The following is a 20,581-nucleotide window of genomic DNA, read 5'->3' as shown; positions in this document are numbered from 1 at the left end:
TTATTAGGGTCATTAGGGTCGGCTTTGGGGCTTTGAGGAATGGGTGTGATTTGGCCAAGCTGGAGGGAAACTGGGACGCACCCTGGGGAAAGTGAGGAATTGATGATATTGGTCCAGTAAGGGGCGATGATGTGCTTAAGTTCATGGACGAGGGGGGATGGCAGTGTGTCTTTTGAATGGGAAGATGGTTTAAGTTTGGATATGATGTTAAAGACTTCTAGTTCTGATACGGGTTTGAAATTATACCAAGAGGCATTGTTTTTAAGCAGAGGTTCAGTGGGGCTAGCTTCAGGTAGGGTGGGTGAGGGGAGGAAAAGGGACGGTGTGGGGGGTGGGGTAGGAGGGAGAGTGGAATTAGTGTCGCGTCAGGAGGACATTGGGATGTTGGGCGGCTGTGTAATCAGGAATGATTTATCAATTTTATCAATTTTTTTGCTAAAAAAGCTTGCAATTTCAATGCATTTGTTGGTGGAGGCCAGAAGGCTTGGGGGGGGGGCGTGGAAGTTTGGTTTCTAACAATGTTAAATAATTCTCTGGGTCGGTTCTTTGCCCGGGAGAGTTGTTTGTGGAAGAAAGAAGCTTTTTCAGAGAAAATGTGTTTTTTTGTAGGTAGCTCTAAAGTTTCTAAGGAGGGTTAGATGGGCAGGGGAGGGGTGATGTATCCACGTTCCTTCACCGAGTCTGAGTGAGCGTCTTTCATTGTTGAGGTCAGAGGTAAACCAGGATTTGGAGGGAATATTTTTCAGTGTTTTGATGTGAGAGAGGCAAGTTAGTCTAAGACCTCAGAGGCTGATATATTGTAGTGCTCTGTGAGTTCATTTGCATTGAGAAGATGGTGAGGTGAGACAGAATTGTGCTTGGAGTTTAGACTCGAGTGTACCTGGAGGGATTTGCTTAAGATTTCTAGTTGTAATATTGGTTTTGTTGTTTCTAGTCGGGGCGGGTGGGGTAGGTGGGGAAGTTTTGAATAATATGAGGTGGTGGTCAGACTAATCAGTGTGGATGATGTTGGATAGGGAGGCTAAGTCCTCATTTGCGATGATAGCGTCGAGAGTAGCCCCTTTGGTGTGTGACGGGGAGTGGCAGAGTTGCTTGAGGTCACTAATCTTCAGAAGATTAGAGAGAAGGTTGGTTGTGGGATCATCGGGTTCATTCCAGTGAAGGTTAAAGTCCCCAAGAAATAGATTTTTTGAGTTAGAATGTAGGGATTGCGTAAGGAGGTCAGATACTTCAGCAAAGGGCAGTGGTTCACCAGGAGGGTGGTATATATTGTGAAGTCATATTGGAGGTGAGCCCTTTAAATTAAGTTCTGCTCCGAGATATTCAAAGGTTATATAGTCCGTAATCTTGGATTGGGCGATTTGGAGTTCTTTTTTGAAAGTGATTGCTAGACCACCTCCTATTCGCTCAGGTCTGTCTTTCCTAATAACGGAGTAACCAGGGGGGGTTAGTAAGTCAAGGATGGGGGTTGAGTGGTCCTTGAGCCAAGTTTCTGTGAGGAAGGCGATGTTGATATCTTCACGAAGGATGGTTTCGGATATTTCAGTCGCGTGTCTAACAGCTGAGCGGCAGTTTATGAGCATGCAGGACAGGGGATTAGGGTTTGAATTGGGGGAGGGCATGGAGGGATGGTGGTGAGTTGGGGGGGGGGTCTAGGAGATTCGGGGGCTGAGTGGGTTCTGCTGATCCCCATAATAACAGGGATGTTAGATTGAGGGAAGGTAGGATCCTTGCAAGAGGAATCTCCCTCCGTTCCTTGCGAGACAATCCCTCTTCTGCCACATCTTTGTCAGCAGCAAATTTAAAAGAACATTATTGCCTGTGGGTCAGGCACTCTGAGGCAAATTGGGTGGTTGGTTCCACTGTAACTGGGCACTTTTTAGATATTAAACCTAGTAATTAACTAGTTTCCTGGAGTGCTACTGGGATGCTGTTACTGCCTCTCTGGACAGGAAACTTTATTTCCAGTTTAAGGTTGTCACCTTTCCTGTGAAATCATTTACAAACAATTGGACCCAACATGATGATTTTTTGTGTCCGACCTGTAAGTTATCCACAGAAACTATTGGTCATGTTTTCTTTGACTTTTCGGCCTACACCACTGCTGACAGAAACGCCTTAAACCTGTATGTAGGTTATATTGGGGACTCGTAGCAGCCAGTCTGCACTATATATCATGTGCCACTGCAAAGTGTCTGGGCTGTATATGGGCTGTTAAAGCCAGATCTGCTAGGCTGTCCTGGGCATGTCCCTGTTTCCTTTTTTGATATTTGATCTTTCTCTTATGGGAACCACTGTTTGCATTTTAGAGCAGGTCTGTGTAGATCCTCCATAAATTAAGATGGTTTTCAGGCTAATCCTCACTGCTTGTCTGAGTATTTATGTATAGGATCTAACAGTCAAAGTTCACAAGGATGCGTTCTCAATTAAAGCCTTGTGTCATTTAGCATCTAAAGCAGGATCTTTTTTAATCATAATTTATATATGTATGTACTTTTATCTCCAATGAATTTTATACCTGCATGCTGCGATGCTCCGGCTCTCGTATATAATTGTAACTATTTCAATTACTTAGTCTATTTTTTTGATGCAAATGTTTAATTGTATGTGCTTTTATGCTACCAGTTGTATAAAGCGTACTGATCAATTGATTTGGTTTTTAGCACACTTTGATTTTTTTTATGTTTTCTTACTGATGGTTTTAAGCACTTTGAGATTACAAGTCTATCCGTTGACGTTCCAAATAGCTCGGTTGATACACATAGGTTTTTGCATATCTAAATTTTATTTTGCAAGACAATACCTTTGTTTAGAAGTGCATGTTCCTATTCCTCATTGTCAAAAAGAGAAATGGTTCATCCGCATTCGCACTAATTAGTGCGAATGTGAGTAACTATAGAGAAGTATCAGTCCATGTGACACATTTTCTGAATTAGCACACCTGCTTTCAGAAGGTTTTTTGCGTATACCTGCTTAAATTTATGAACACCCCTATCTGTTATATTTGTGGGTGTTGGACCTGGCCATTTATTCAGGGTCACCCCGGATTTGTGCCTTTCTTTGCTGCAGCCGTTTTTGTTGGCTTTTAGGACTCTGCACACTTTACTCCTACTAACTAAGTAGGAGTAAAGCTCGTCCATAAAATGTGGTAAAACTGGTATACACCTGAGGGGCCCATGTAAATAAATTGTAAGGTAATAGGATATGGTGCAACATGTACATAGGGCCTCTAAATCAAGTGGTAATAGTGGTGCCACCCACTAATGTAGCCTTATAAAACATGTCTCAGGCCTACCTGCTGTGACGTTTCTAAGCTGTCATTTCGACCTGGAAAAATTAAGCATTTTGACAGGCCTAAGCCTTTTTTATTATACATATAAATCAACCCTTGGGTAGGCCCTAACAGCTCATAGGGCAGGGTGCATGGTATTCAAAAAAAGTAGGCCTCGTAAATTTAAAGTTTTGCATGTCCTGGACGTGAAAAAAACTCAGTTGTTTTTTACTGTGCCAAGGCTAGCCTTTCATAGATTAATATTGACTTACCTAATTACATTTAATAAGTAATTGCTTTAGTTTGGGAACAGACAGAGAAATACTTCTACCACGTATATGAATTTTTACTTAAAATCCTCTTTAATGGTAAAGCATATTTTAAAATGCTATTCTAGAAATACCACTTATAGAAAGTTTGCATTTTTCTGCCACAACCAAATCCTTTCTCTAGTGTCCAGGGTCCCAAGACTGTTAAATGCTCTCCTCTGGTGAGATGTATATTCCTTCCTAATGGGGACAAAGGGACCTTGGGTGTGGGGAGGAATGTTCCTCTCCTGAGCAGGGTGGCTTTTGGGGTTTTATCCAGACACTTTCTGAGCTTCAAATGCTAGCCGGAGGGCTGTACCCTGCCACTTCCTGACTTTAGAGGATGCCTGCCCTATCATTGGCAAATGCAGCTCACACTTAAACTTACCTGCCCTTTGTACCTCTAGCCAGTCTGGAGCCAGACAGAAAAAAAGGTAAGTACGGGCTAGAACCAGTTTTGGGTTAGACAAAGGTGGTGTCCTCCAACCACAGGCTCAAACTGGACATAAAGGTGGCAATCCCATAACTTCTCATAAACATACTCCTGGACCTGTGGAGACTTAAAAAAAAGACTGTCCTTTAGTCTGAAGCCTGAAGGAAAACTGGACCCCCAGAAGTGACTCCAAGGAACAGTTGTCTGACCTACTGTTAGAGCTACAGGGACATAGCTAGGTATAGGAGGCCTCTCCCTGCAACTGCCCAGCTCCATCTGGACTTGCCTGGACTCTGTGTCAGGCCTTTGCTGGGAAGAGTCCTAGCCCCAAGAGGTGCCCCCCCCAGGTCCTGAGCCCTTGCCTGGTGTTAGAGTCGACTCCTATTGAAGAAACAGACGTTCTGACCTGTTTGCTTCAAAAAGTGCCATTCCAGTCTCCTCACAACTTGAATGACTTCACTTAGGCCAATGCAGAAGCAGCAGATGATTCCTACCAAGATAAAGACCCCGCATCTCACAGCATGGAGCTATTTGCATCAACAACTACTGGCCCACATTTCCCACTAACGTGAAGGTCAGATCTTTAACCAGCTCTTTCCACCAAGGACCCTGACCAAGGCCTAGGACATTAGCAACCTTCCGGCAACTAGCCCCTCTCTGGGTCAAGCCTGCAGCCTGACTGCTCATGGTCTCGTTGACAAGAGCTTCCTGTGTGAAACAGGACTACGTTAGAAGGTAAACCTTGCACAGGGACAAACCACATCCCTGTATCTGAACCGCACTCCAACGGATTCCACCCTAACCTTTGAAATAGTCCAGTACGATCAGATAAACGTGATTAAACATTGTACATATCTGATAGAGATTATTAGCCGCAGATTCCTTCACGTAGAATTATCCCCAGGCGTGAAACTGGATCCGGAAACTTTTTGCCACAGCATCCCTGCGAGCCGGGGGCGGGGCGACACCACGCTACTCCACCCAGGCGTCGTCCGCATATGTGACATCAGCGAGGTCACATAAGCCCCACCACGGCGCGCCTATGTCAGTTTTTTCCTTTTCCGCCTGCAACGCGGATCCGGTCTTTGTTTGGGCCTGTTTTGGGCCCTTTTTTCTTCCATCATTGTAACTATTTTTGGTGGAACTGTGTGCGAATGCCTTCGGGCTTCAAGACTTGCATGTCGTGTGGGCGTCCTATGTCGGCGACGGACCCTCTCCTCATTTGTATGTGGTGTTTAGGGGAAAATAATGGCACCAGTGATTGTGAGGCGTGCCAACAGTTGAAGCCGAAATCGCGGCGGGAGCGCTGGATGAAATTATTCTCAGCACGTCTCTCAAAGACGGCTTCCTCCCTTCGATCAGCCTTGGCAGACGGCTTCAGAAACGGCCGTTGTCGTCGTCCTTGCCCTTCTCTGATGTCGTGAGAGGGTCGCTCCCTGGTGGGTAAGTTTCGCAGTTTGTCCCCGGGTGCCGGTGTTTGGCCTTCCGGCGGCCTGGGCTCTCTGCGTGTGATGCGGGCCCGCCTGTTGCCCTCCTATCCACCGTTTCCCGGTGAGGGGCCGTCGAGAGTCCAGATGGAGACATACGCGGTGGCTTTACAGGCCTCGCTGGCGTCTCCTCCTCCTTCCCCTCCTAGGGCATCGCGGATCCCTTGACTTGCGTGGAGCCCTCCGTAGCGCCGCCCCCGGCTCCGGTGCCAACTGTTTCAGATCCAGGGTTGGAGGATATAGTGCTGTTGGGGTGCGGCTCCTCAGGGGTCCCTCCTACGGACCACGGTGCCTCTGCCTCGCCTAAAACTCTCGCGGTGTGTTGCCAGGGCTCGGGTCGCTACCCCGAGCCCCGCTCGGCCCTCTAGGCAGGTGGAGGCCTTGTCCTCGTCTGAGCTGACGGCGCCGGCACCTGCTGTTCTGGGCGGCGCCACAGGGGTCGGTGGCCCCTCCTCGTCCCGGTCTCTGTGTCGTCCCTACAGGCGGCGGGCGAGTCGGCAGTTGAATCGTCCCTGGCGCCGCAGCATGGGTGGCCGGGCCACCTCTGTAACATCCTGGGGTGAGGCTGGCGGAGGGCTTCGTGTCATTCCCCTGGTCCCTCTCGTTCCTCCACGCAGGCGGCTGCCTCGGCAGAGGTCGAGTCAATGCCTTTCCGCCCCTTGGCCACTTTGGCTCCGGCTCCACTCCGATCCCCGGCGCGGTGGGACTTGGAGGAGCTCTATCCAGCGTCTCCCTCTGCCCCGGATGGTGTTGACTTCCTGCCTCAGGCGGTGGACTCTAAGGCTCCACACAGAGGTCGCGGCGCATATTAGTCTTCGGACGCCCCCTCTTCTCCGGAGGTTGGGTGCCTACTGGTGTCATCCTCCCTGGAGACAGGTAGCCGCGTGGTGTCTTTTTCGCCAGCGTCATCGAAGGGCGGCTCCCCGCCATTTCCGAGGCCGAGGTGTTCACCGAAGGAGCGGCAGGTTCCCCATTCTTCGGTTCCTTCTGACTTCCAGGTCTGGCCTTTGCCCGCCCCGCTCGGCTTCGGGGACGGCCGCCTTAGTTGGCAGCCATCGCCCATAGAGGAGCTGCTTTCTCCACCGTGGAGCCCTACGGAGGCGGGTGTGGCCTTCGCTCACGCAGTGTCCACGGCTGTGGGTATCCTGCGCATGGGTGACCCGGTTGCTCATTTCCCAGCGGATCATCTCTTGGAGTTTCTCCACGAGGGCTCTGATGGGAGGGAGCTGTTGCTTCCCTTTGAGGGTTTCACTCCTTTTCTCCCTGATGGGGGCTTGGACGCGCCCCTCCTCAGGAGATCCGGTGCCCCAACACCTTCTGCGCAGCGTGACCCATTATGTCTTTCCCTCCACCCCTCTTCCTCAAGTCCACTTGCAGATGCTTTTCCTTCCTTGCCGCCACTGTTGACTCCGCCATCCCGGGAGGCCTGCTGGCTGGACTCTTGGGGGCGCAACATGTTACCTCGACCAGCGCTGCCTGCGGGGCCTTAACACCTTATGTGTGTTGGCTAGGGTCTCCTCTTGTTTGTGGGACTCGGTTGAGTCCTTGGGGTCCGCAGCTTCCCAGGAGACTGTTCAGGTGGACTTACAGCATCATGCGTTGGATCGCCGGGAGCTAGCGGCGTGTATTCTCCGCTCCGCTCTGGACATCTCGGATGTGCTGGGCCGGGCCAAGGCTTCCTCAATCACCCTCCGTCACCATGCTTGGCTTCGGGACAGCGTGTTCCTGAAAACATTCGGGAGCGGCTGATTGATCTTCCGTTTATGGCAGCCTGTTATTTCATGCCCCGGCGGACTCTGCCATCCAAACGTTCCTGGCAGGGCTCCGTCTTCCTCCTCTGCCTTATCCTTCTCCTTCTCCTTCCCCTCCTCAGTGACTGCTGAGTTGGGCTGGTTCTGGAACTTCTTTGGTCCGGTTGCCATTGCTGTGGGGTGTGTTTTCTGGCCATTCGAGTCCTCCTTGCTGGGACTGTGGCATTGTTGGCTGCTGGACCACCCTTTGTTGACTGTGTGTGTTTTGCTGGTGTTATCTGCACAGCATTGACCCTGAGATTGGGCCTTCTCTTTTTCTCTTAGGCTGCCTGACAAACCTTCAGCGGGGTTTATTGCCCTGTGGATTCTTTTGTTTTTTCCTCTGCTGCGGAAGTTCTTCCAAAGAGGGTTCCTATGTCTTGGGACTTAACGTACCCTATGTGGGTAGTGGTAGCTGTTATATAGCTTGCGCTCTGCTTGGGAATTCTGGTAGCTTTTGGGTGCCTGTTCTCCATGGCATTTATGTATGTTGCTTTGCTTCTTGAGGTCGGGTGCGTGGCCCCTTGTGGTGGTGTGTCCGTCCATTTCCTCACCTTCCTGCTCCTGTCCTGCGGGCTGGGATGATTCTGTGCTCTCCCTTGTCAGCGTCGCCCGCCCGGTCTTCCTGGGGCCCGGGCTGTTTTTTCTTCCTTCTGGCGGCTTATGTCTGTTAGCGCTGCTCTGGCTGGACTGTTGCCTTCCATCTGGTGTGGGCTCGCCTTCTTTTCCCTCGTTTTCTTGGACCCTCTGATCTTCTCCCCCTGGCTTTGGATGGAAGCTTTGTTGCCTTGGAGGGGTGTGGGGTACTTCGGCCTCTGGCCTTGCCCCTGGTTCCTCTGTTGTGAGTGTGAGAGCCTCTTCTTTCTTCTTCCTCCATCCCTCTTGGGGTCGGTGGTGTTCTGCTTGCGGGGGCTCCTCTTGTCTGGGAGGGACCAAGTTACTTGCCCGGTCTGCAGGTCTGGTCCCCTGTGGGACCCTCTGTCCTGTCCTGGCTGGTGGGGTCCTTTCGCAGACCCTCCTTCCCTGTGGGTATTGCTAGGATATCTATTCTACGTGAAGCAATCTGCGGCTAGTAGTCTCCATCAGATGTACGAGTTACTTATCTTCGGTAACGATGTATCAGGTAGAGATGATTCTAACCGCAGATTCCTTCACGGCCCGCCCTTCCTCCCCGTTCTGTGAGGACCCTTGGGTTGGTCTCAGCACTTGCCTCCCGGTGGGGGGCTGTGTCTCCTGTAAGTGCATTCTTTTGCTCTTGACGGGTTGCTCCGTCTTGTTGCTGTTCCTTCCTCCTCTTTGGTTCTCTGGAGGATGGAGTTCTATTGCTCCTGTGCCCCGCTACTCTGGCTGCTTCAGGGTTGGGGGGGGGGTTGCCTTCAATCTCTGCCCTCCCCTCCCTTCCTCTTGCTGCTAGGGGTCCTAGCCCCTCTGCTGTCCACTGTGTTGGGGTCATCTGGCCATGCCTTGGTTCCTTGGGGGATGGTTGCTCTCTGTGCTCGGGTGGCTTGTGTGTTGTTGTTCCTGTCTGTCTTGGGGCTGGCTCCCCTTCCCTGTTTCCTGGTGGGGGTTGTAGGCCTGCTGCAGGTGTCATGCCTTTTACATGTATTCCCTGTCTCCGGGGGAGAGGGGGAAGGTTGTTCACATACTGGCAGGCTGGCTGCTCAGGGCTCTCCTCTGTTCTTTATTCTGCCCTTGCCTTTGGATACTGCAATGTTGCACTGCTCCTTTTTGGTGTCGCTTCTCTCCATCCCTTTTTTCTACTCTTTCGCACACTGTTCCCATACTCCCACAGTTTTGCCTGGTGGCTCCGCGTTGCGGCGTGGAAAAGATCTCTGAAGAAAACTGACGTAGGCGCGCTGGGGTAGGGCTTATGTGGCCTCGCTGACGTGACGTACGCGGACGATGCCTGTGTGGAGTAGCGTGGGTGTCGCCCTGCCCCCGGCACACAGGGATGCTGTGGCGAAAGGTTTCCGGATCCAGTCTCACGCCTGGGGATAATTCTATGTGAAGGAATATTCGGCTAGAATCATCTCTATCAGATACATCATTACTGAAGGTAAGTAACTCGTACTTTGGGGCTATTTCTACAGAAAACTTTAAAAACTCATATCTCCAGTTATACTTATTGGAGTTTTGTTTTTTTGATGTAATTGACTCTCTTATTCAAAATTCATTTGGGATTGTGTTTTCACTTTATTACTGTTTGAGTGCTGCATAAATACTTTGCACATTGCCTCTAAGTTAAGCCGGACTACGTTTGTGCCAAGCTACCAAAGGGTTAATTAACGCACAGGTTTATTCCGTGACTTTTGTGATTCACCCTGACAAGGACTGTGAATATTACTTGAGTGAGGCTCTTACCTCTCTCAACTAATAACTCAATTTCTTACAGAAGGTATTTCCCAACTATTGCAGCAATTTTCACCAAGAAAGCAGCTGTACATTTAGCTCTGTCAAGGGCATTCATTTCCAGAGAAGGAATAGGGAGGAGCACCCTCGAAATTAGAGTGGATTATCTTCATGGAAAAACACTTCACAATGGTGTTTGCATATAAGCTTTTTTGTACCCATAAGTAGTTTTGCTTTTACATACTCATAGGGATCAGTTCAATTCAATTCAATGGAATCTGCACCATTCCATGGAATCTGCACCTTGCTGCTTCACAGGCCTATTCTTGGGATTTGTCATGAGTTTACAAAAGTCATCTAATTGCTCAAAATATGAGTGTAAATTTCGGTCTTTCCTTATTTTGTGGTTAAAGCTTTATTTTATCAAAATATTATAGCCTACTATTATAATTATGCTTTTGCTCTTTTCCCTGTTGGTATTGCTAGGGTATCTATTCTACGTGAAGCAATCTGCGGCTAGTAGTCTCCATCAGATGTACGAGTTACTTATCTTCGGTAATGATGTATCAGGTAGAGATGATTCTAACCGCAGATTCCTTCACGGCCCGCCCTTCCTCCCCGTTCTGTGAGGGCCCTTGGGTTGGTCTCAGCACTTGCCTCCCGGTGGGGGGCTGTGTCTCCTGTAAGTGCATTCTTTTGCACTTGACGGGTTGCTCCGTCTTGTTGCTGTTCCTTCCTCCTCTTTGGTTCTCTGGAGGATGGAGTTATAGTGCTCCTGTGCCCCGCTACTCTGGCTGCTTCAGGGTTGGGGGGGGGGTTGCCTTCAATCTCTGCCCTCCCCTCCCTTCCTCTTGCTGCTAGGGGTCCTAGCCCCTCTGCTGTCCTCTGTGTTGGGGTCATCTGGCCATGCCTTGGTTCCTTGGGGGATGGTTGCTCTCTGTGCTCGGGTGGCTTGGAGTGTTGTTGTTCCTGTCTGTCTTGGGGCTGGCTCCCCTTCCCTGTTTCCTGGTGGGGGTTGTAGGCCTGCTGCAGGTCTCATGCCTTTTACATGTGTTCCCTGTCTCTGGGGGAGGGGGGCAGGGGGGAGGGGGGGAAGGTTGTTAACATACTGACAGGCTGGCTGCTCAGGGCTCTCCTCTGTTCTTTATTCTGCCCTTGCCTTTGGATACTGCAGTGTTGCACTGCTCCGTATGGTGTCGCTTGTCTCCATCCCTTTTTTCTACTCTTTCGCACACTGTTCCCATACTCCCACAGTTTTGCCTGGTGGCTCCGCGTTGCGGCGTGGAAAAGATCTCTGAAGAAAACTGGCGTAGGCGCGCTGGGGTGGGGCTTATGTGACCTCGCTGACGTGACGTACGCGGTCGATGCCTGTGTGGAGTAGCGTGGGTGTCGCCCTGCCCCCGGCATGCAGGGATGCTGTGGCGAAAGGTTTCCGGATCCAGTCTCACGCCTGGGGATAATTCTATGTGTAGGAATCTGCGGCTAGAATCGTCTCTATCAGATACATCATTACCGAAGGTAAGTAACTCGTACTTTGGGGCTATTTCTACAGAAAACTTTAAAAACTCATATCTCCAGTTATACTTATTGGAGTTTTGTTTTTTTGATGTAATTGACTGCCTTATTCAAAATTCATTTGGGATTGTGTTTTCACTTTATTACTGTTTGAGTGCTGCATAAATACTTTGTACATTGCCTCTAAGTTAAGCCTGACTACTTTTGTGCCAAGCTACCAAAGGGTTAATTAACGCACAGGTTTATTCTGTGACTTTTGTGGTTCACCCTGACAAGGACTGTGAATATTACTTGAGTGAGGCTCTTACCTCTCTCAACTAATAACTCAATTTCTTACAGAAGGTATTTCCCAACTATTGCAGCAATTTCACCAAGAAAGCAGCTGTACATTTAGCTCTATCAAGGGCATTCATTTCCAGAGAAGGAATAAGGAGGAGCACCCTCAAAATTAGAGTGGATTATCTTCATGGAAAAACACTTCACAATGGTGTTTGCATATAAGCTTTTTTGTACCCATAAGTGGTTTTGCTTTTACATACTCATAGGGATCAGTTCAATTCAATTCAATTGAATCTGCACCATTCCATGGAATCTGCACCTTGCAGCTTCACAGGCCTGTTCTTGGGATTTGTCATGAGTTTACAAAAGTCATCTAATTGCTCAAAATATGAGTGTAAATTTCGGTCTTTACTTATTTTGTGGTTAAAGCTTTCTTTTATCAAAATATTATAGCCTACTATTATAGTTATGCTTTTGCTGTCTTCAAATACTTCCCATTTAATGTTTTCAAATCTGTACTTTTCATCCCATTTATTCACTCAGCAGTAATAGTAAAATGTTGGCTAGGCCAAAAGGGTCTTGATGTTGAAGCCTACTTTTCCATGATTAAGGTTGTTACATAATATCGAAATATAATTTGTTAAAAAATGTCATCTTACTCAGATGTCATATATTAATTCGATTCGAATCTCTGTAAAAAGCTCAAACCATACAGCACATACTTCCTGCATCACAGTGTTCTTTTGAGTCTTAAATCTGCTGAGTAATTTTATATTTTTAAATATATTTTCCAAGAAAAAGCAAGCATCTTTAACATGTGTAGGCCTTTCCCAGAAGTTGCCTTTATTTACATATGTTATGAAATCAGCTTAATAAAACAGTAAGAATTTATGCTTACACTGCATCTGGCAATATGTCTGAAATACCTGCATTAATCTGCCTAACTGGTGGAATAGATAATTGAACCTAGCAATGTAAATGTATTTTTGATCGGTTGTCATTTTGTCACCTTCGGGACTTCAAACTGTGTCTTACGCATCCCCTAAAAAAGCAGAGAAAGAGAGCAGAGAAGAGGATTCTATTATCTTGCTCATTTTTTAAAATCTGTTTTAAGACTTTAAAAAATAATGTGCAACTAAAGAGACAGTTCTTTTTCGTTAGTGTTTGTGTTTTCACTAACCACCTGATAGTATCTTAATGCTTGAGCAAAAACAGTGCCACTTTTTACAATAGTTCTAAATTGCACACTGCTCAAAACAAAAACCCACGCTTTAGAAATATTTTTTAAATAACACTTTTTTTGTTATGTGGTTTGCCCTGTAAATTAAAGTGGAGATGTCTGACTAGTAAAATTGAGGTTGGGGGTTTAAGATTTGCAATCACAGTCTTAGAATGTGTACTGGTTGTCAAGTTAATCGTTTTCTGGAGCACATCAACAAAAGTAAACATTTTACTGTCTTTCTTTCAGTTTCTACAGTGTTAACGAAGTCAATCGGTTTCAGTATTCAAGGCCTGTTCGAAAAGGAGAGAAGGATCCAGATAATGAATTTGCTGTAAGTTCCTTAACCCCTTCCGTGCTCATGACGAGCTGAGCTCGTCATGAGTTGCGCCGCTCGCATGCTCATGACGAGCTCAGCTCGTCATGTAACGCGGCTTTTCCAAAAAATCCGCACAGCGCGAAAATAGCGGCCACACGCATGCGGTTAAAACATATGCGAACCACATGTTTAGCAAGTATTTAAATCCATTCTTAATATCACATTAAACATTGTCAAACATATAGAGAAGTATACTCAGTCAGTCTTCAAAGACTCTAAGAACGATCATGCACTAATTTGTAGGATCAATAAGGTACTAAAGACAGCTGTAATAATTTATGGTGCATAGACTGCAAATGTTTTTGGACACTTCCAAAAAGTACTAGTGACTAAATTAACTACATAGACAATATTTGATCTGTTTAGACTTGGGTGTTCCAGATGGTGTTTAGAAGTTTGTATGGCCGGTTTCATGGACAAAATAGCGACCAGTAGAAATATTTGACCCACAATATAAATTGTCAAGGGAAGTATACATTTACTCTTCTTGACTCCATGTCTTCCTACTCCGACAATATAGTGGTAATGAATATTGTAGTAAGTCAATATTGTGATCGCAGTTTAGGAATCCCACTTGATTAGCACTTGTTGCCTGTAATTGGTTTCAAAACATTGAGACTACAGACCATTCCGTAAAGTGCTTAGGACTCTAGTTCACACGGACGTAGTTGAACTGATGATGATCATCACTGAAAATAACTCTTTTTTTATTTGGACGATGTGGGTGAATTCACATGCTAATAAATGTAAGACAATACAGGCCTAAGGCAAGTACATGAAAAGTAATGAGGATCGAATAGGTTGGGTACAATGGATTAAAGTGGCTCCAGGAGGGGAAAGTACATATTCACATGAAAGCCACTGCACTTTCAGAAGAAGTGAGCAAAACAATGAGCTCATAAACACAATGAGAAATGCATCTAGGAGCAGTATGCTACCAAAACTGTGCCACACATTTGCTCTGGGTGCAGTCATGGCCTTCTTTGTAGTGTGGCGCACATTGGGCCAACCCTAAAATGCAGTAACATGAATGGAAATTTTTACTATTAACATAGTTGTGGTGTATGGCATATGTTGCCACATTTGGCAGACAGAGGAACTGAAGCAAAGGTTACACACTGATTTCACAATGGTCACTTTGATTTTATTTTTTTTCTGTGGTTCACAATGTAGTGAGATTATGCTACACCCCCTACTGCAGTTTCCTTTTGCTGACAGCATAAACTACTAATGTGTTATATGTGTGTCTTTTTGTGAGCTGTCAAACTTTTAACATTTGCACAAATATTATAATCACCCCAAGCCCACTCTAATAATATGGGGGCCAGAGGTCTACTACCTTTTGATCAGCTTCAGAGAGTACCTCCTTGCTTTAGAATTGTTCCATGCTTTTTTTTCTTGGGCCTTTCTTAGGCTTCTTAGGTTCATAGTCAGCATGTCATTGTTATTCATATAAAACCACAATCATCTAAAACCAATTATGATCTAAATGAAGGTTTATATATTTTTTATTACCAAAATGACTCTTTGAAATTTAGCACTAGCAATGGCTCAGTAAATAAGCTCTATGTTTTTATGCAGGAATTCACAGTTTTGTGTCTGTCACAAATATACCTTTTGCAGCTAAATGTCTTTGTTAAAAGTATAATAAAGTTATAAACCAGGTTGTAAACTACATTTATTTCATTTATCAGATTTCTATAGCGCATAGTCACCAAAGGTATAGATGCTCTTTTCAGGTTAACAATAAATGTAACACAAAGTCTTTGTGTTTTAATTGCTTGATCTCAAATTCAGATTGAGTAAATAGGTAAGCCATATAATGCCAAGAGTAAGGTCAAAATATTAGGCACTGCCTTTAATGTAAAAATGAGACTATCCCCAAACTAGTGCATCCTATCACTACTTGAGTCTTTGTCTATGCCACAGTCGGATCATGAATGATATACTCAAATGCCATCTTCTGTTCCTCATATTACACCCCTGTCCTCTATCAGTGACAAATGCAAAAAAATTGATGGACAGAATCCTGCACAATGTCAAACATTCAACTCAGTACAGAGATCTGGGCCTAAATCCGTCATTTTTTTGTTCCTCATGCCATTCCAGTTCAGACCCAGCCATAAGCAAATCAGTCTTCACCTTGTTCCCAAGGCAGGCCAGGTCCTCCCAGTGACATCATCGTCTGTCCCTTTGCATTACACTGCTGCCCTTCATCAGTGACAAGATAACTTTAAACGTGTCCTATCTTATCTACAATCAACCACTGTGGAGACACTAAAATAAGCACCAATTAAATGATAAGAAACATCACTTACATTTTCAAACGAAGCTTAAGCCACATCCTCAGAAAATACTGCATCTCAGGAAAAGTTTGATTTTATTAGATTGATTTTCCATGTAACATGCCAAGGAAATGTGTTGCCTGACTTCACTTCCCACCCTCAATGCCTCCTCCCCCCTACGGATTCTTGTATCCTGTCATGCCAATGGCATGTGTTTGAAAGGTATGGCTCCTGTAAGTAGAAAGGACCTTAACAATCATGTGGTCATCTGCGGTCAGTGCCAAACAGGCAGCAAGGAATTCCACATAGTTGTTGCCCACGGTTTAATAGAAAAACGTTGTCCAGGAGCTCTGGATACCCAGCCCACCTCAAACCCCTAAGAATTGCCTCTGAGGCACTGTAGGCCGATAAAAAGGAAAAAAGGCACCATAAAACTGAGAGAAAGTGATAGGTGGCTGCATGGAGTTTCCAAATGCGACATGAATGCCAGGGAGTGATACTGCTGCATTTGCTGCAAGGACAATTCACAAAGAAGACAAGGTTCCAAGGAGTAAAGTGTCATGATGTTCTTGGAGTATCATAAAATGATGATCTCAAAGAGAGCACTGTATTTGATTAACTACAAGAAATCATTTCTTGTTCTAGGACTTCTGATTTCTTGACGTTGTTTGAAAATACCTCTTGCACTAGGTAGGTGCAATGTAGGTTTAGATGGGACCAGATTGTTTCCACAATACTAAATGTAGGGTTAGATGGGACCAGACTGTTACCAGAATACTATTATGACCATTCACGTCATGAACGATTTCATTTAGATTAAATGTATATATGTCGGTTGTATGTGGTTACCCTCTAAATTAAGTCCGCTAATGTTGGGCAAACCTTCCTTGATCTATGGTCTACAATGCATCTTGTGCAGGAATGTGTCTTCTATTTTCTCCTGTAACCATTTGCCGAGTTTAGTAAAATTGTGTCCGTATAATTGATCTTTTTTTCAGGGCTATAGTCATCAATCAGCAGTCATGAATACTTTCTAATAGTTTATTTTAACATTGCAGAATATGTGGATTGAGAGAACCACCTATTTGATTGGATATAAGCTGCCTGGGATCCTGAGATGGTTTGAAGTGAAATCAGTCCACACGGTAAGAAAACTAAATGGCTGGGTTTAGACGAGTATTATGGGAAATTACCCAACATATCTAATTGCAAGGGAACAATCAATGTCACTGAATTAGGCTATTAGATGTGTTTATCCACCAATCTGTGTAGTAATTCAACAAAACATCAGTTAACCCCTCAACTGCCTTGTAGTGCATCACTAAGGGAATCTTTTCCTAGGAAACGTGCATATGGTCAATCTAGAACCTCCTAAAGTAAATCCTAATAATACAGAGTTACCAAGTGGCCAAGGGTCATGTGTGGCACTTTTAGGCAGCCATGCCTTTTCAGCCGATAGCTTACATTTTTTGAATCACAACTTACAATGTTAAAAGCGAAAGCACAGAGCACAGAATGCATCATGCTATATTGGTTATAGTGCCAGGATGTGCTGAGAATTTTAGGCTTGTGTTACAGCAAACAAATGATGGGCGGAATACTGACCATGCAAACATTCTCCCCCAGTCAAAAGATCTGGGTTAAATCCATTGTTCTTTTGCCCACTACACCACCCCAGTTTGGACCCAGCCATATGTAAATCAGTCTTGACCCTGTACCCCATGGGAACAGTCCAGACCGGACTGCCAGGTCAGGTCCTCCCTGGACCGGAAACAAGCATCCTGGAACCGGTTTCCGGGTATGTCACCCTTCCTCAGCCAGGCTAGCTTGAATCCAGTGGCACAGTGAGCAAGGGACCCACGTCTGGGCATACCCATCCCACTTAGGGCGAAAAGTTAAATGTTAAAAGCGAAAGCACAGAGCTCAGAATGCATCATGCTATTGGTTATAGTACCAGGATGTGCTGAGAATTTTACAGTTGCATTAGGCCACATGGCCAAAAATACCTCCATTTATGCCCCGCTGAAATTCACAAAGAGATTCCCAATAGAAATGGGTTGATTACTGTAAAGCACTCTGCCATGAGTGCAGAGAAATTCACAACTGTAAATCCCACACAAGGGCTGGGAAGTGGGTGTACTTGCACACTGTATGACTTGGACGTTTGGGAACAACCACATGCATGCTCTTTTGTGGGTATTCCCAAAATCCTCTCTGGCCCCTCCCCACACTGGAAATAGCAGAGATTTACTTTAGCTAGGGCTGAAGAAACCCCCTTCGCATGATGGTAAGGGAAATGGATCAAACCAGATTTTCTGGAGGTGTAGGGGAAGAGAATTTCACCCATTATTATTATTATTATAAATTATTTATAAAGCTCTTGGCTACCTCAAAAAGGTTCCCCAGTGCTAGGCTCATCATGAAAACAATGTCAGACCAAAATACTCTCCAAATGGTATGAAGTTTGAGGACGATTAAAGAGGTTGGAACAGCCAGGTTTAAGCAATTTGCAAAAGGCTGAGAGCGAGCAGTACACTGTCAGCATCAGTGGCAGAGTGTTCAAGAGCTTAAAGACCAGGTAAGAGAACGCACAGCCTCCTTGGTGGGATTTTCTGACTCTGGGAATCACGGCCAACTCAAGATGCCTGGAGCGCAGCAAGGTTGTGGGTGAATGCAAGGGCACCATAGATCTATGGTACAATGCCCCAGTGTTGAATTTGTATTCATGCATGTAGCATAAAACTTTAAATCGAACACACCATTCAATTTGCAACTAGTGAAGATCAAGGAGCATACTGGATGTAGGGGTGAATTTAGTTTGTGTGGAGCAGGAGTCATGCAGTGGTGTTTGTGCTATCTAGAGATGTTTGATAAAAACAGTCAAAATGCCTAGGTAGAGGAAATTATCATAGTCCAGTCTATAGATAACAAGTGCCTATACTACAGTTCTCTGGGATGGGATGAGGTCGGGAGACAGACAAGGATTTTCCTGAGCCATTTCAGGGTGCCAAAATAAGTGGCTGTCACCTTGTTATCTAATGGCTCATGGTTAGCTTGTCATCAAGTCAGACTCCTAGGTTCTGGAGAGGGAGTATTGCCCATGGTCACTGGCTACAAATGAGGTCCTAAAGGTTGTGGAGATTGCCCACCAGCAAGACATCTGTCTTCTCCCCATTTAGTTTTGGGGGTTTGGCATTCATCCACGATGAAACTTGAGAGACGACACATGGGGATTAGTACGCCTAGAAAGCTGCAGCCCAGACGTACTAATGGGAATGTTGGTGAATTGGAAAAAGCACTAAATCTTCACCCACCCTTAAGTGTGCTTTTTAAGTTACTAGGGCCTCGACTAATGCAAGCACTTAAAGAGACTGGTAGTTATTGCATTGGCAAAGTCATCTCTCAATGGTTTGAGACATTGCTTGTTGTGTCTGTAACGGTGTGCTCTGGGCCATAATGCACTCTATTGAGTCAATTATTAAAGGTGATTTTGTTCCAGGGCTTTTTAATTCAGATAGCTCGCTTTCACGTTGATATTAGCTGGTTGTAGGGTCTGGAATAAAGAAGAAGCAACTCTGTCAGTGTAACTAATAAAAATGATTTAGCGTTGGCTTAGTATTATAAAACGACAGCAATCTATGGAACGGGCAGCAGAGATGAATCTCTGGTTATGAATAGAGGTTGGAAAGAGGACTTTATTTTAAAACCTATGTACCATGCTACTTAACCAATACAGTGAAAGTGTATTATTGACAGTGTGGACAATACAGATAAACATGGTGCCAAATCAAAGATTTCAATACGTCACAAAAGCTGTGTCACTATGCAAATATTTTTAAATATATATATATGCCCCATTGTGCCTCAACTATGTAATGTTGAATGTTACCTTATCGTATTCGAACAGATGAGTAGTGAATGCCTATATTAAGTTTCGGTATGTATTGTCGAAGTGTTGTCTCCCTGTTATAAATGTTTCTGTTTTAGAAATGGTGTGCTAGTGGTTGTCATCCTGGCTGAAATACTTTTCTCTTATGTCTCTTACCTGATGTGCTTGTGCCCTTTTTTTATTGGATTCTTCAATTTTAAAGTCTGTATATTATCAAATTCCATTGTGTTCAAATGGTTGTATGTCTGTGTTATGAAGTAAATTAAAGTCCACAGTTATAAGTACTTTTAAGTAGATTTATAAAAAATAAGTTACATGTAATAGAACCCCACCAGTAGCATGTTTACAACAGTTCAGCCCTAGCCCTTCTGAGCTTTACCAGCTGATTGGTGAAATCTACTGCGTACTAGGATCCTACATTATCCCACAGACACTGTAGTCGCCAACAGCAGGCACTAGATACACAGCATACAAGACAGGAAACAACACAAATACCTTTTTCCAATAGACACAAGTAAACATCCTCAACTACCACTCACAAAACAAGTCACAGTAAAAAGCATGCAACTGCACCCATTCTGGTCACAACTTATACATACTGTGGAAAACAAACATGAGACATGTGCAAACACCTCTGCAACTCAATGCGGATAAAATTATCATCATGGGACTACTTAGCCTGCCAATAACTTACATGGGCTCTGAAGTATTGCATGCAACTCCATAGCCTGAGCATGAATTACACACAGACCAATCAAATGATACACACAACCCATAGCCTGCCCATGATATACACGCAACATGGTACAATGTATGCGACCCTTAGCCTGCTCATGAGACACCCAAAATGTGACATTTGTGACCCGTAATCTGCCCATGACTTAAACACAGTAAAGGTGTCATGTGTGCAATCCATAGCCAGCCCATGACTTATACAGCAACATAGCCTGATGCATATAACTACTAAGTCCGTCCCCATATTGCCCACAGTTTGATGTAAGAAATAATAACACAACTAGCCAGTTCAAGATCTAAACTACACATGCAGTGCAGGATCAAAAACTGGTTATGTGCTACAGACTATTGAAATAGTAGTGGGCCAAGAGAGCCCAAGATCCTCCTTATAATCACTCAAATGTCTCCAGGGCAACAAAACAGTTAACAATACAGAAATGCTGGTCAAAAGCTCCTGTAGGTTAGTAAAATCATTTAGTACATAGGATTTCTTACCAAAAAGAATGATAGATCGCACATTGGTGCAATGACAAACCTCTCCGACTCAGCTGCACAAAGTCATTATGACAGCGAGACCCTGTGGCATGCAGGTTCACTTAGAGAGCTCACTGCGGAGTCCAGGGGCCATACTATGGATAGGGC

At 45.2% G+C, this 20,581-nt stretch overlaps 1 protein-coding gene across 1 annotated transcript in view; it reads left to right on the top strand.

The window, feature by feature from the left end:
* The window catches only part of DOCK1 (dedicator of cytokinesis 1), a 1,311,419-nt gene that overhangs the window by 1,178,188 nt on the left and 112,650 nt on the right, over nucleotides 1–20,581 (top strand). Inside the window, exons 43-44 of the mRNA XM_078643512.1 lie at nucleotides 12,901–12,985; nucleotides 16,374–16,460. Coding sequence (XP_078499638.1) covers nucleotides 12,901–12,985; nucleotides 16,374–16,460 — 172 coding nt within the window. The remainder of the gene's footprint in view (nucleotides 1–12,900; nucleotides 12,986–16,373; nucleotides 16,461–20,581) is intronic.

This window comes from Lissotriton helveticus, chromosome 5_1 (assembly GCF_964261635.1).
Source record: "Lissotriton helveticus chromosome 5_1, aLisHel1.1, whole genome shotgun sequence".
NCBI lineage: Eukaryota > Metazoa > Chordata > Amphibia > Caudata > Salamandridae > Lissotriton > Lissotriton helveticus.
Note: the sequence above shows the minus strand (reverse complement) of the source record. Positions and strands in the feature narration are given on the sequence as shown.